The sequence below is a fragment of the Phaseolus vulgaris genome, chromosome 5 (genome assembly GCF_000499845.2).
Source record: "Phaseolus vulgaris cultivar G19833 chromosome 5, P. vulgaris v2.0, whole genome shotgun sequence".
NCBI classification, from domain to species: Eukaryota; Viridiplantae; Streptophyta; class Magnoliopsida; order Fabales; family Fabaceae; genus Phaseolus; species Phaseolus vulgaris.
Window position 1 is genome coordinate 1135163 of NC_023755.2, and position 13908 is coordinate 1149070.

At 30.4% G+C, this 13908-nt stretch overlaps 2 protein-coding genes across 3 annotated transcripts; both read right to left on the minus strand.

Moving 5' to 3' along the window:
* Positions 1–1749: 1749 nt before the first annotated feature.
* On the minus strand, positions 1750–3996 carry LOC137836118 (proline-rich receptor-like protein kinase PERK8). Its single transcript, XM_068644977.1, has 5 exons — positions 3570–3996; positions 3327–3475; positions 2506–2721; positions 1999–2148; positions 1750–1896 (listed from the first exon to the last, which is right to left on the minus strand). Exons 1-5 carry the CDS (start codon positions 3994–3996, stop codon positions 1750–1752), a joined length of 1089 nt encoding a protein of 362 aa, XP_068501078.1.
* Positions 3997–5458: 1462 nt separating this feature from the next.
* On the minus strand, positions 5459–10850 carry LOC137834683 (probable serine/threonine-protein kinase PBL26). Of its 2 annotated transcripts, none has more exons than XM_068642810.1 (9): positions 10557–10850; positions 9999–10132; positions 9688–9782; positions 9142–9338; positions 7645–8265; positions 7401–7549; positions 6867–7082; positions 6336–6485; positions 5459–6041 (listed from the first exon to the last, which is right to left on the minus strand). In XM_068642810.1, exons 1-9 carry the CDS (start codon positions 10705–10707, stop codon positions 5673–5675), a joined length of 2082 nt encoding a protein of 693 aa, XP_068498911.1. In that variant the 5' UTR covers positions 10708–10850; the 3' UTR covers positions 5459–5672. The 2 variants fall into 2 exon arrangements, with proteins under 2 accessions (XP_068498911.1, XP_068498910.1); XM_068642809.1 differs by having other exon boundaries at positions 5474–6041; positions 10527–10850.
* Between the last annotated feature and the right edge of the window lie 3058 nt (positions 10851–13908).

Consider the following 13908-nt stretch of genomic DNA (forward strand, 5'->3'; position numbering starts at 1 on the left):
CTGCAAAAAAAAGCTATTTGGATAAATTTTCAAAAATGAAAATTTTTTCTATTATCTTTTAGTTCCATTCTTATATAAAACATTTTCTTTAAATTAAACTTACTTAATTTAAAATTGGGTTTTAATAAAGTTACTTAAATAAATGTTTATTTTGATTTTAATCCGTTATAAATATAATTGAATATTTTAAAAACCAACAATGCTTCTTGTAAGTTACTTTGAAAAATATATGAAGTTGAGTTTTTTTTTAAACATTTATGGTAATGATAGTGTACATTTTTTAGAATTCAAGTGATAATTCTAATAAAACTTATATGAAAAAGGAAGTCTCTTCTTCCTAAGAGACATTCACCTTATTTCATCTTCTTTAAGTTTTCTTTACTTTCTTCTTTTTAACTCTTGTTGTTTAGTTTTTTTTAATCTTATTTTTACAAATAATCTTTAGTTTAATTTGAAATTATTGTTTAAATGTATAAAAGGTTTCATACTTATTGTTTTATTTTGTTTGCTTTGTATAAATATAATTTTTAAAAATATGTGAAATATCACCGTTATTATTGAAATATATATATTTTTTATTAAGGTTAGACACAAAGACAAAGAGAGATGAATATATACACATCTTTGTTCAATTAAAAAATCTTTAATATATTTCGTTTAAGACAAGATGAAGATTTCCATCTTAAGTCCTGGAAACCTCTCCACCAAGAAAGTAGTGAAAAGAACCTAGATATTTGAAGAAAAAGTAATTACTTAGAATGAATGGATATAAGAGAGTTAATGTCATGAGATGAAGAATTTCTGACAATGATATCATCGACATAAACTAAAACAAAAAGAGTAGAGTTATTCCATAATTTAATGAAGAGAGAAAAGTCACTTTTGGTTAAATTGAAGCTTAGATTTTGCAAGATATAACTGAATTTTTGAAACCAATATTTGGTCCATACCATAAATTGCAAACTCTTTTGTTTAATTGAACCCTTTGTTGGAGATCTCACATCGACTAGAGATTAGAGCCTTTCATTGTATATAAGTGGGTGCAAACCTCAACCCTATGAGCCGGTTTTATGGGGTTGAGTTAGGCTTAAAGTCCACTTTCGTAACATGGTATCAGAGTCATTTTCGAGCCTATCCAAACGAGGGGTGTGTTGGAGATCACTTTCGTAACATCCTTTACCATCAACCTTGCTTTGTGACCTTGAAAACTACCATCTATATTGAATTTGTCTTTAAAAATCTATTTATAACCCACAATAGATATTTTTTTTTGTGTGTTTTTTTAAATCAAGTGTATTTTATTTTACTTAACATTTTTTATTACCTAACTAAATTTGAGTGTTGACTCATGGTTATTTATGGTTATTGACTTGAGGTTGAGTTATGTTGTCATTGGATCACGTGTGTGTATAGCTTAATCGAATATATAAAAGACAATGTTAAATAAACGTGACTTAAAACATCCACAATATAAAAAAATATAGTCTAAAATATCGTTTAAAATACCAAAAATTTAAAAAAACATGATCTAAAGTACCCACAATTTATTAAACGTTGCTCATAATTGTCCACTATTATTAACCTATCACTTAAATAAATAAGCAACGTTTTTGCTATATTCTTTGATCTAAAGGAAAATAAAACTTACTTTTTAACAAACAACTAAAAAATATTGCTTAATCTCAATTTAAGTATTGTTTAACTGTAAACATGACCTAAAGTAAGAAAATGGTGTAGGGTTTTCATCTTTCATTGTGATTCTGACCACTCTTGTGATGGTGAGGAATAATCTGTATGATCTTTTGAGGTAGAAGAAGGGCTTGAGATTAGAAGGTTATGGTCTTTTCTCACAATGCAGCTACAACCTTTGCCTATCTGATTTAAGGCCTTCACCACCTATCATCAAATACAAAATCACCTTATAGAAAACAGCAGAATATGACAACTTTAGATGCCATTCATGTTATGGAATGGAACTGGCTTGTGCAGTAGACTTACTGTACTCATGTGCAATCTCTTTTCGGGATCCCTCTGAAGACAATTTCCAGCCAAACGGCTCATCCAATAGAGTTGATGGCAATCATGGGAGTTGATCATTCTGCCATCAATAAGGGCTTGGCATTTTCCTTCCTTCAGTAGTGGTCTAGCCTGAACAAGAATCACCAACTAAATATCCTTGGAATTTGCATTTTTGTGTTTTTTTTATAAAAGCTTTCATATTAGGCATCATTATGCAACTTGACATATCAGTCAGGCTGACATCTCAAGTAATATGAAAAAAATATCATTGTTGTGTTTGCTTATGAACTCTATTTGCTAATTAGAGAGCTAATCATCAACTAATAGACATTTCAAAGAAATTTAAAGTGTGACCAATCTAATTAATATCATGTTAGTTGGTTTAATATCCAACATTGCAGCAGAATTAAGCAGCAGAACATGCAGTGATGCCAAAAAGAAAGAAGAAATGATACTCAGTTTATATGCATAAAGCTTTTCTCTTACCCATCCCACCAGACCTTTATCAGCAACCCTTTTGTCTGTGGTTCTCATTCCAGTTATTAGCTGTAGCAGAACCACCCCAAAGGAATACACATCAGTCTTAATTGACACTTTTCCAAATTCTGCATATTCTGGTGCCATATAAGTCAGATTCCCAACACACTCTGTAGAGTATGAGGAGTCTTCAATCACAGTTCTAGCCAAACCAAAGTCCCCTAGCTGATAAAACACAAATATAACTTCTTAGTTGAACTTGATGAGGTGATGAATCTTTTGTCTGTGGAACCAAATTGCAAACTTACTACATGATCACTCATCATTAAAATAAAGTAAATAAAATGTGCATGTATATAGCAATATGGTGTTTCTAATATTCCATTATAAATGAAAGCCTATATGGTAGAGAGTAGATACTGCAATTTTGCAAAGGAAGAAGCATTGTTAATAAAATAAACTAGTTCTCCATTCTTTTGAAGACCATGTAATATGTATTTTGTTTTATATATCCTAATGTATTGACCGGATTAAAAAATGGATTTTAAGTTTAATTCAATCTTATAAAACTAACTTATAAAATGACACCTACTTATATACTACGAAATATCCTTATCTCTAGTCGAATTGATTTAAGATCTCCAACAGACTATGTATAGTATTACCAATAAATCATGGTCATGTGTAAGAAGAATGTTGTTTGTTGTCATATTTCTGTATATTATGTTATTCTATGTAGTAAGATGAGGTTAGCACCCACTTATATATTACGAAATGTCTTTATCTATAGTCGATTTGGAATTTCCAACATAGACTATGCATAGTATTACCAATACATCATAATCATGGGTAAGAAGAATGTTGTTTGTTGTCATATCTCTGTGTATTATGTTATTCTCATGCAGGTATAACAATCCTTTGGCAGCTCCATCAGCTACTTTCACCCTGTCTTGCCAATTAAGAAGTTTACGAGAATGTTCTACACAGTAAGAAGCCAAAGTTAGTATTTACTATCAATAAATGCACACATTCATAATCTTGGTAGTGTAAGTTTGGTTTGATTTTTGTCATACGTGATAAATGTTGGTCCAATGAACCATTGCAGACATATTCATACACAAGAAGTCTATGGTTTCCTTCTGAGCATGATCCTAACAGCATCACCACATTCTCATGTATTGCTTTGCTGAGTGCATCAACTTCAGACTTGAATTCCTTCTCTCCTTTTCGGTTTGCACACATGTGTTGCTTAACAGCAATCTTCTGTCCACACAACTCCCCTTTATACACAGAACCAAACCCCCCTTCTGACAGAAAGTTCTTAGGGGAAAAACCTTGTGTGGCTGCATGCAACTCAACATATGAAAACTCTCTTTTTTTGTTTCTTTCAAACTGTGGTCTTCTGTTATGGCACACAGAGCAAACAGATTGTGCAACCTTTTGGTGTGTTTCATGGTTGCTCATGTGCTGTTTTTCTTGTTCAACTTGTGGATTAGACATTTTTGTTTGAGCATAGAGAATGAAAATGCACAATGCCCTATTTGAAGGATTTTGCCAACCTTGAACATGGAGCCAGAAAAATTGGCCTTTTGTGAGACTATATATATATATATATATATATAAATATGCATGTTGGGGCCTTGGTTTTCCAAGGTTTACTAAGTAGAAGAGCAATATAACTAAGGACCTTAAATCTATCTTTACCATATGACATTGTAGTAGATTCTTTTCAGCCAATCTTTGAATATACCTGAATTTTGAATGTTATCAATTTTCTTCCATTTGATCATACACCAATTTCTTACAATATGGTGATTATTATTGGTTTGAGGAGTTTTCATAATTTTCATATGATGCAATAGAATACAATTTTCTATTACAAAATATAAAGTGTTTGATCATTAGTTCTCTTCCTTGATTTGATGCTTTCCATTAATTAGATAGTTGTAGGTCGCATTTATCAAGCTTGTGGTTGTGATTTTCTAGCTATATTTAACATTGTAAGAAGTTATTTACAAATCAATATAGTTACAATAACAAAGACCAAGATTCCAAAAACCTTGATATATAGTCAACTTTTCTAAAATCTTCACACTTATGGCAAAAATGTGATATTTTGAAAAAGTAAAATCAAAAGAAAAGGAAAATTATCTTGTGGGGTTAAGATTTTAAAAAGAAAAATGTTGAAGATAGAGACATCTCCATAGTAGGAGGAGTATTGTCTATGGGATGTTTTGGATTGAAATGTTTTAACTTTCGAAAAGAGCTAAAGTTAGAAACGTTGTTGAAAACAATGTTTGAGAATTCAAGATAAGCGTTGGACATGCTTGGAATAACAATGTTCAAGAGATTGAATCACAACTTGTAGGCTTTTCATGTATATTTTAATAATACCCAACAACAGTGTTGAAGCAATTTCTTCACACACAAAATTCTTCAAAAATGATTTTTAACCAATAAAAATAAGATTTAGAATAAACAATTTTATGTTCATTTTAATAAATTTTAACCAATTAAAATATTAGTATGCACTACTAGAAAATCATTAAATAGAAACCAATTTTAGAGACTAAAAATAATTAGTTGTTATATTGACTAAATTATATATTATTTTAGAGACTAAAAAAATTATTGGTTTCTAAATTAGTTTTTATTATTGATAAATAGTTTCTAAATTGGTATCTAATTAGCTGTTAAGGTTTTAACAACTAATTATTTAGATTCTAAATTTGGTAGCAAAAATCTTGATAGCTTCAAGATTTTGGAGAAAATATTATTTGTCTGTTGGAGATCCAACATTGACTAGAGATAAGGACATTTCATAGTATATAGATGAGTGCAAACCTCATCTTATAAGCCGATTTTATAAGATCGAGTTAGGCTTAAAGTCCACTTCTTAATATGGTATCTAACATTTCATAATATATAACTGGTGCAAACCTCACATTATAAGGTTGAGTTACTTTTGTCACCATATAGTTTATTGATAGGAGAAAGCATTTTAAGCTTCATGAGAGGATGAAACTAAATCCATCCATAATAATACTTCATCCCAGAAGATAAAATTCATCTGAACTCAACTGGGTAACCATATTATATCACAAAACAACCACTTGAACAAGTGGAAACTTTATTCCTTTGAAGGAACTAAACTTAAACATTCTCCCTTATTTCGCCTATATACTAAGCCTAGCATCTAACAATTGAGAAACCTCATTGGATTTTGAAATTTCCATTGCTTCACCATTACTAGTTGACTCATCATGAAAGCATGAGCTACTTAGAGGGATGCTCTGAATTGGAGGGGATGGTGGCTGTCTTAAATTCATGTGCATCATCAGACTTATGCTATTACTATCTATGGATTCTGAACTGTGGCTGTGAGCTATTAATTCATCTTCAAATTTGAAGGATTCCTTCATTTCATCTTCAGATTCATCAGAGTCTGATGCAGTATAAATCGAATCTGATCTTGCAGGGGAGTAATCTCTTAATATGATGTCACATGTTCTGCCTTCCACTATGTCAGTCAAAGCATCAACAACCTGTAGTGACAGATATGAAGTCAGGTAAAATAAAAAACCATCACCTTAGAATCTGCTCATACATTTTATCAAGTTGACCATGAATGTTATTGTTTTTCATATAATCTAGCTCTGTTTCTAACATATTCTTTACTTTAGATGATTGTTGTTAGTTGAAGTGTCACCCTAGCTAAGATATCAAGTTGCATAGTGATGCATAACATGAAAGATTTTATAGAAAAAAAAACATATTAGGCTTGTTCAAAGCTTATAAATAATAAACAAAAGAAGATAATTTCCAAAATTGTAGCCTACCTGAATCATATTTAGTCTCCTCTGAGGCTCCCTGCTTAGACATTTCTCTGCTATCCGAACCATCCAAAATAGTTGATGGACATCATGAGACCGAATGATCCTTTCATCAATTAAATCTGGATAGTTCCTCTCTCTTAAAAGTGGCCTTGCCTGCAAGAAATTTTCTTTTGGATATTCATTGGCAAACAAATTATGATATTTAGTTATGTGTATTTATCAGAATGTTGGAGTTAAACTTATAAATCAGACCAAACACTTCTATAAAGTCAAAATGAAAAGAACATTATCAACAACAGTAGTTGATTCTGTTCATGTACTTAAAGGTCAACTGAAGAAAAATATAAATTAGAATAAATGAACTACCAATTCTGCCTAAATGTCTTAAATGATTGAAGAAAAGATCCAAAAGGGACTAAGATTTTAGCATATTGGTGAAATTTATTTGAATCATGTTGATGCCTTGATGAGCTGAGGTTGTACTAAAGCATTAAGATACTTAAAATTGAAATTTCATGGCCTCTAGATTCTTACCCATCCCACAAGACTTCTTCCTTCAAGTCTTCTATCAGTAGTTCTCATTCCTGTTATTAGCTGTAGTAAAACCACTCCAAAAGAGTATACATCTGTTTTGCTGGAAACTTTCCCATGTTCAGCATATTCTGGTGCCAAATACCCCAAAGTTCCAACAACTTCTGTTGAGTGTATTGAGTCTTCATTTTGATTTCTTGCTAATCCAAAGTCTCCTAGCTAATAAATTCACCAGGAAACAAAAAATGTTGGTTTCAATGAAGTTCAGCTTCTTTATGGAATTAACAGTGAGCTTATATAGTACTCTCAGGCTATCATGTCATTTTGCTGTCTCATTTTCACAATTGCATATTAAGTAATGCTCACAATGTATTCATTCTTAAATGTTCCATCAATTATTCAACAATTGAGCATTGTCAATAGTCTAGACTAAATCTTCCAAAGCAATATTGCAATTTACATTTGAATATGTATGTCATATTTTAACTAGCATCATATGAGTGCATATATATGTAGATTCAAGACTTGGTGTATTACCAATGGTCGATGATCATGTGTTATAAGGATATTGTTTGGTCTCACATCTCTGTGTATCATGTTGTTCTTGTGTAAGTATAGTAACCCTTTGGCAGCTCCTATTGCTATATTGATCCTATCTTCCCAACTAAGAGGTGATCGAGAGTGTTCTACATCAATTTAACAAAAGTTAGTCTCTGATAAGATGTATTAAGAAAAACACAAGAAGAAACAAAAAATACTAAAAAAAATCCTGATTTCTTACCTGATAGATGTTGGTCAAGTGAGCCATTGCAAACATATTCATACACAAGAAGCCTATTAGTTCCTTCTGAGCATGAGCCTAGCAGCACAACCACATTCTCATGTCTTGCTTTGCTAAGTGCATTCACTTCTGACTTAAATTCCTTCTCTCCTTGGAATCCTGCATTTTTATGCTGCTTAACAGCAATCTTCATTCCATTAAGCAGTCCTTTGTAGACAGATCCAAATCCTCCTTCTGACAGAAAGTTCTTGGGAGAAAATCCTTTTGTAGCAGCACAGAGCTCTGCATAAGTAAAATCTCTCTTCAATCCAACTTTTGGTCGTCTATTATTGCACACAGAACAAAGTGGATTTGCAAATTCTTCCTCCGTATGAGATTTTTCATTATTTCTACCGTAGTTCTCTCTTTTATTTTCTTTCAATTGGTTAATTTCTTCATTCTCTGAAATGTGAAATAGTGATTGGTTCCCTGCTGTTTCTTGTTCTATATTTGAATAGAGATTTCCCTCTTGGTATTGCTGGCCATACCGCAAGCTTCTGAAACTTGAAGTGGAGAGTTCTGTACTCCACTGACTTGAGACTCCAAATGATGTCAACATATCACTTGATGAAGACCTGGACACTGCTTGATGTAACATTGGTCATAGTCAGTTGTACAACTTAATCATCAAAAACAAATATATAGGATTTAAGTAGTATCATACATAATTGGTTTTGGTCTAGTCCCCCCATATTTTTTTTTTGTATTTTTTTTAATAATATTTTTTTCATGTGATGGCAGATGGTTGTTGTTACTTGAGCTGAGATGTCATGTTGCATAGTGATGCCTAATTGAAAGCTTTTATAAAAAAAAAGTACTATCATACATCATTGAATTAATGGAGATTTTACTCAAGTTCTTTAGCTGTTTTATTTAGCAGTGAATGTTGCTAAAGGTTGTTAATGTGACTATTACCTCTACAAGAAGTAACTCAACAATGATAAACTTCCACCATAATTTTTATTTTGCAAGATTCTTGATTTAAAATTGAGAATCTTCAGTACATGAAATGGAAGTAGATAGGATTGATTGACCAAAAGACTATCTATTCAAAGTTAATACAAATTTACCATCTTAGATATATTTGCAGACTCTTTGACACATAGGATATGACAGAACAACAGGATTCCTTGTGTTTATGGCAAGGATTTTCACTATTTGATAGCACTGACCACCAACAAGATTCAAATAAATTTTTACTAAGTTATAATTGAATCTTCTGAATTTTCCATAGATTTGAGAAGTGAATTATTACAGTTCATCTAATTAAAAGCTTTTGACATTGTAGGTGGGGTATTACAGATATTGCTGTATGAGGTTTGTTATGCTTTCCAATTTGTTGATACCATGTTTAGGGAAAAAGAGAGAAAACACATAACCTGTCTTTGACATTACATAAATATTAATTTAAATATATTTGTATACTTAGACAATATTGTTATGCCAAAAAATACTCACTCTGAAGAGAACGTTCTTCCTCTTCACTTCCTGGAAACATTTCTTTATAGCTTACATTTTCTTGCCTGTCAACAAGTGATTTGGTGCTGGATGTTGATTTTGGATCTTTCAACCTCTCAATTGAATTGTCACTTGTTATCCTATACATGCCACAAGGATGCTGGCGCATGAAATACTTCAAATCTTTGTGGATCTGTCTGCATTGGGGCAAAATGCTATAGCTTTAGCTCAGTGTATATAAATAACATTGCATAGGTAGTCTATGAATTATTTGATATCATAAGCTAGTTTCTGTTTTTGTTAGAGAAACTAATTCTCCTTGACATTAAATTAGCAGTTTTGCAAGTTTCAGTATGAATTCTGCTTAAAATACATCTGTATAACTGAGTTCTGAAAAGATTAAAAATAATGGAAGATCCTATATATTATCATCTTTTTATTCTCAGAGTGGGAATTTTTTGTACATTGTGTATTTGTTCTCTGAACATGTGCAATTCCATCATAAGTATAGAGCAAGACAAAACCATATGGAAGTTAGAAATACACCTAAATAAAATCAAAGTTGTCGCCTGAAAATCCTTGGCAGCATTAGAAGCAACTTCTGCAGTAGGGCCTACAAGCACTTCAATTTGGAATCCAATCTGTGAAACATCATTCCAAAGAAAAATTTCATTAACCATTTTCTTCTTAAACATTGTGTAAAGTTCTCTTCAGTTTATCAGTAAACATGCATAAAACATTCATCATATTGATTTTAGTACATCACAAATATGTATAGATTTTCGGCTCCACATCTTGTCAAATCCCTTCTCTAACTGTGTTATGTGATATTTCAGAATTATATGGATTGTGCTAACCTCATTCGATTTACAGTAGTTGGAGATCTCCTTGATCTTCTCGTTCATAAGATATTCTTTCTTTTTTTTGGTATGCCATTTTGCAATTATTTTCTGGTTTGTTGAGCTGGTATCAAGTCTGACCATGTAACCCACTAAAGAGAAAAAGAAGTTAGCAACATCAATCACAATTAGTAAGTGAAAGGGCTTATTCAAAATTTGACTTTTCTTCATGTATTTTATTTCATATCCTTGTTTTCTTCTCTTTTTTATCAGATCAACCATCCCTTTGGTTAGATGAAAAAGAAAAGAAGATAAAAATAGAAAAGCTGAATGAAAATAGCTATGAAGAAGAGGAAAAGTTAGTGTGTTTGGTTTTAAGAGCAATACTGAACAAATGGAACAAAACAAATCAGTGAAATTGGTGAAAAAAATGGACTGAAAATAAGATATGGATCCTAGAACTTTGGTTCTCTCTCATTCATTTCCTCTCTACTTTCCTTCTACCAGATAAGGTAAGGGACAAAGAAAAATTTTGTGAATTCTTACTAGGCTTTCTTGGAAGAAAAGAAAACATACTGGGACTGCTAATCCAATCAAGGATAGCAACAATTATAAGCTGATCTCCAGCTTTAACAGAAAACTTTTCCAGGGCTCCAAGGATAGCCTTTGAACTAACACCTCTTGATGCATCCTGGATCACCACTACCCTCTGAGTTTCTGTAGTCATCGTTTTTTCTGCTTCAAACACTTTCTCTTCAAGTTTCCAACAAGTTATTAGACACAAAAAAAGGTGTGTTGAAGTTTTATGTGAACCTGTACATTTCCTAGACCAAATGATTCCACACTAAATGCTTAGCATTGCTTCAAACTTTTCCCAAATATGTCTGATATTTGTTTTTATATGAAACAAGTGAAAATCATCAGCTACTAAGTATAAGGGGTTGGTGTTATATATACAATAAGGATTTGATATATCAGATCAAACATAGTCAAGTTAGGAAAACTATAAAAGAACATATTTATATATTGTAATTCTGTCAAAACATAAATTATAGGGGACCTCTGAGATCAAACACATTGAATGTCAAATTCTCAAAACTTATTCTTTCTCTGACACACACTGATACTTATAGAAAAAAAGTGAGTTAAAACAATTCCAAAGGATAAGGGTAGTGATGAATCCATCAGAGCCAAGAGAGTGTTAGCAATAGCATATTCGCATATCCAAAAGGAGCTCTGAAACTTTCCTCCAGTTTATGAGAAACCAAGAGAATTTATTAGCTTAATTTGAGAATATTATATTCTTTTCCATTTACTTTTATGCTTCATTCATTGAAGAAGTTTTTGTACACATGTTGCAGAAATCAAAAACAGGAAGAAAGAGCTTAGAGTGTGGCATAGTAATCTATGTTCTGGCAAGAAATGTAACATTGTTGGCAAGAGATTTGTTTAATCTTTCTGGTTCTGTCTCTGAGTATTGATTGAGACTTTGCACGTGTAAGAGCTGGACAAGGCAAAGTAATTCCTTAAAAATTGAATTGACAGAATTATTATATTGCTGGTTCTGGTTTTTGTGTGATTATGTCATCATCATGTTCTGAACTTTTTTTTTTTTGAGGTAAGACAGACCAATTCGGCATGGACAATATCATTTCATAGTTTATTTTAAGGTTTGATTGTACTTTAGTCTTCAAATTTTAGAATAGATTCTATTTTCTAATTTCTTAAACTTGGAAACAATATTTTAGTCTTGAACATAAAGTTTAATTCTTTAAGTTTGATGTTTAAAGCTTAACAATATTTTTTAAAAATATTTCCCTCCTCTAAATTTAATGTTGAAAAATTAAAAAACATGTTTTTTTCAAAATGTTCCGATACTAAAATTCTAATGGTGGCAATAGAGCCACACTCATCCTTATTTGATCTACAAATTCATAACTCTGAAAGAGAAAAAAATTCAAAGATAGACACTTTTGAATGATCTACAAATGCATAATTCTAAAGAGAAAAAAATTAAAAAAATAGACGTTGTTGTAATTTAGGTATGAAGATCAAGAGGTTATGAAGTATTCATATTGCAAGTGATGTAGAATTCTTATAATCTTTTATGTAATGTACTTCCATAATTTAATAAAAAAATCTCATCCTTATTTGATATTTTTATGTGTATTCATGTTCATTTTATTTTAATTTAAACCATTATCCATCATCCGTAGTTAAGAGTTTATTATTTATAAGAATGAGTTTTCTTCAACATTTTTCTTGTGTATACAAGGATATTTGAAAATATAATGACAGGAATTTAAATTCTAATTAATAAGAATTTAATTAGAATATTGATATTCATGCTTTAAAAGAGTATATTATTTTATAAATTTTACATTAATTCTATATTTGTCTAATCACATTGAATATCACTGAGGTTGACATATAGTAAAATTGTTGATTTTTTATAATGATTATTATGCAACTCATTCTAAGAATAATTTCTGATTTGATGATGTTATATATACAAATCTTTTTTATTGATTGAGTATACATAAAAGTTCATACTTTAAAAAAAAAATTAATCAGAAGAGTTCAATAGAATTATGTGAAAATTTTCGTAAATATGTTTATTAGAAATCATATTGTGTATCCAACTTTTAAAATAACTATTATAAAATGTATTCGTCGTTCCATACGACCAATTTGAAATTTAGCATGAAAATCAAAATAACATCTAAACAGATATTTAACGAGACTAATCAAAGATAAAACATTAAGTAATACATTCTTAATTATAAATCAAATTTTTAATCAAATCTAATAACAAACGGTCCATGATAATTATATAAATAAGCATAAATTTCAAAGAGTGGGAGTAATCATTTAGTATTAATTGTACTGAGTGCCGAACATTGAAATCTTATTTGAGCATCATAGTGACTTTTGTAGATACTATCTTAGCCCGAAGTTCACGGAGACAAAGAGTAGATAATGAAAGAAGTGTAAGGAGTTTATTCGAAAGAAAGGAGAGAAGGGTAGACTGACCGACCGACCGACCGAAAATGAAGATAATCGTTTTCTTGATTTTAACCCCGTTCAAAAACATAAAAAATAATCAATTTATGTAATTTATAGTTAAATGATAAAATACTTTTATACTATTAGTGCATAAATAATTTATTCTACTTAAGATATATTGACATTGAAAATACTCTATTTTACTGTACCCAATTGAATATTTTCTTATATGAAAAAAAATGTTAATTTGCATACGATTTACTTTAAAAGTTTTATCTAAGTGATCGCTGGTTAATTGTCAATTAAAAAAAATGTTAAGAACTTATGAAAAGTAAACTTAAGTTCTAAAATATGGTGCAATTTTGAGTATAAAACACCTTTCTATTATTGATGATTTCAATTATCCTAGTTATAAACTACTAAAAATATAAATATAAATTAGCAATGTCAACTACACCAAAATTATTGAATACTCTAGTGCGGTTTCTTAATGCCACATAAAGTCATAAACTTCACCTAACTATTGTAAATGATAAAGTATTTATTATTAAAATGTGATTATTTTTGTTGAAATCATAAACTTTTGACGATTTTTACAATGCTTCCATAAAATAAGACCCCTTTTAAATATTTGCATGTAGTCTTTGTACATAATTATAAGTTTTCACAATTTTATTCCTTGTTATGTTATGTCACAAAGGTATGAGGACACATGTAAATTATAGGAAGAAACACTTAAAATTATCAATTAACATATAACACACATTAAACACTTTTGGGAAGGGATAAAACTATAAATATTTGCATGGCTTAAATAAATTTATCCCCAATGTACTATGGATTTTGATTTTAAGTACAAAATAATATAATTTTTTTTCAAATTGAATAGTTCATAAATTAAATATTTTAATTTAATTTTCTT

Excerpts from the sequence above, each read along its gene's own strand:
- LOC137836118 (XM_068644977.1), bottom strand. The coding sequence starts at position 3,996 with ATGTCTAATCCACAAGTTGAACAAGAAAAACAGCACATGAGCAACCAT. Across the intron at positions 2,149-2,505 it reads ATAAAGGTCTGGTGGGATGG|GCTAGACCACTACTGAAGGA; the intron begins GTAAGAGAAAAG and ends ATTCTTGTTCAG. Across the intron at positions 1,897-1,998 it reads AGAGATTGCACATGAGTACA|GTGGTGAAGGCCTTAAATCA; the intron begins GTAAGTCTACTG and ends ATTTGATGATAG.
- LOC137834683 (XM_068642809.1), bottom strand. The coding sequence starts at position 10,707 with ATGACTACAGAAACTCAGAGGGTAGTGGTGATCCAGGATGCATCAAGA. Across the intron at positions 10,133-10,526 it reads TTTTCTTCCAAGAAAGCCTA|TGGGTTACATGGTCAGACTT; the intron begins GTAAGAATTCAC and ends TTTTCTCTTTAG. Across the intron at positions 9,783-9,998 it reads ACTACTGTAAATCGAATGAG|ATTGGATTCCAAATTGAAGT; the intron begins GTTAGCACAATC and ends GATGTTTCACAG.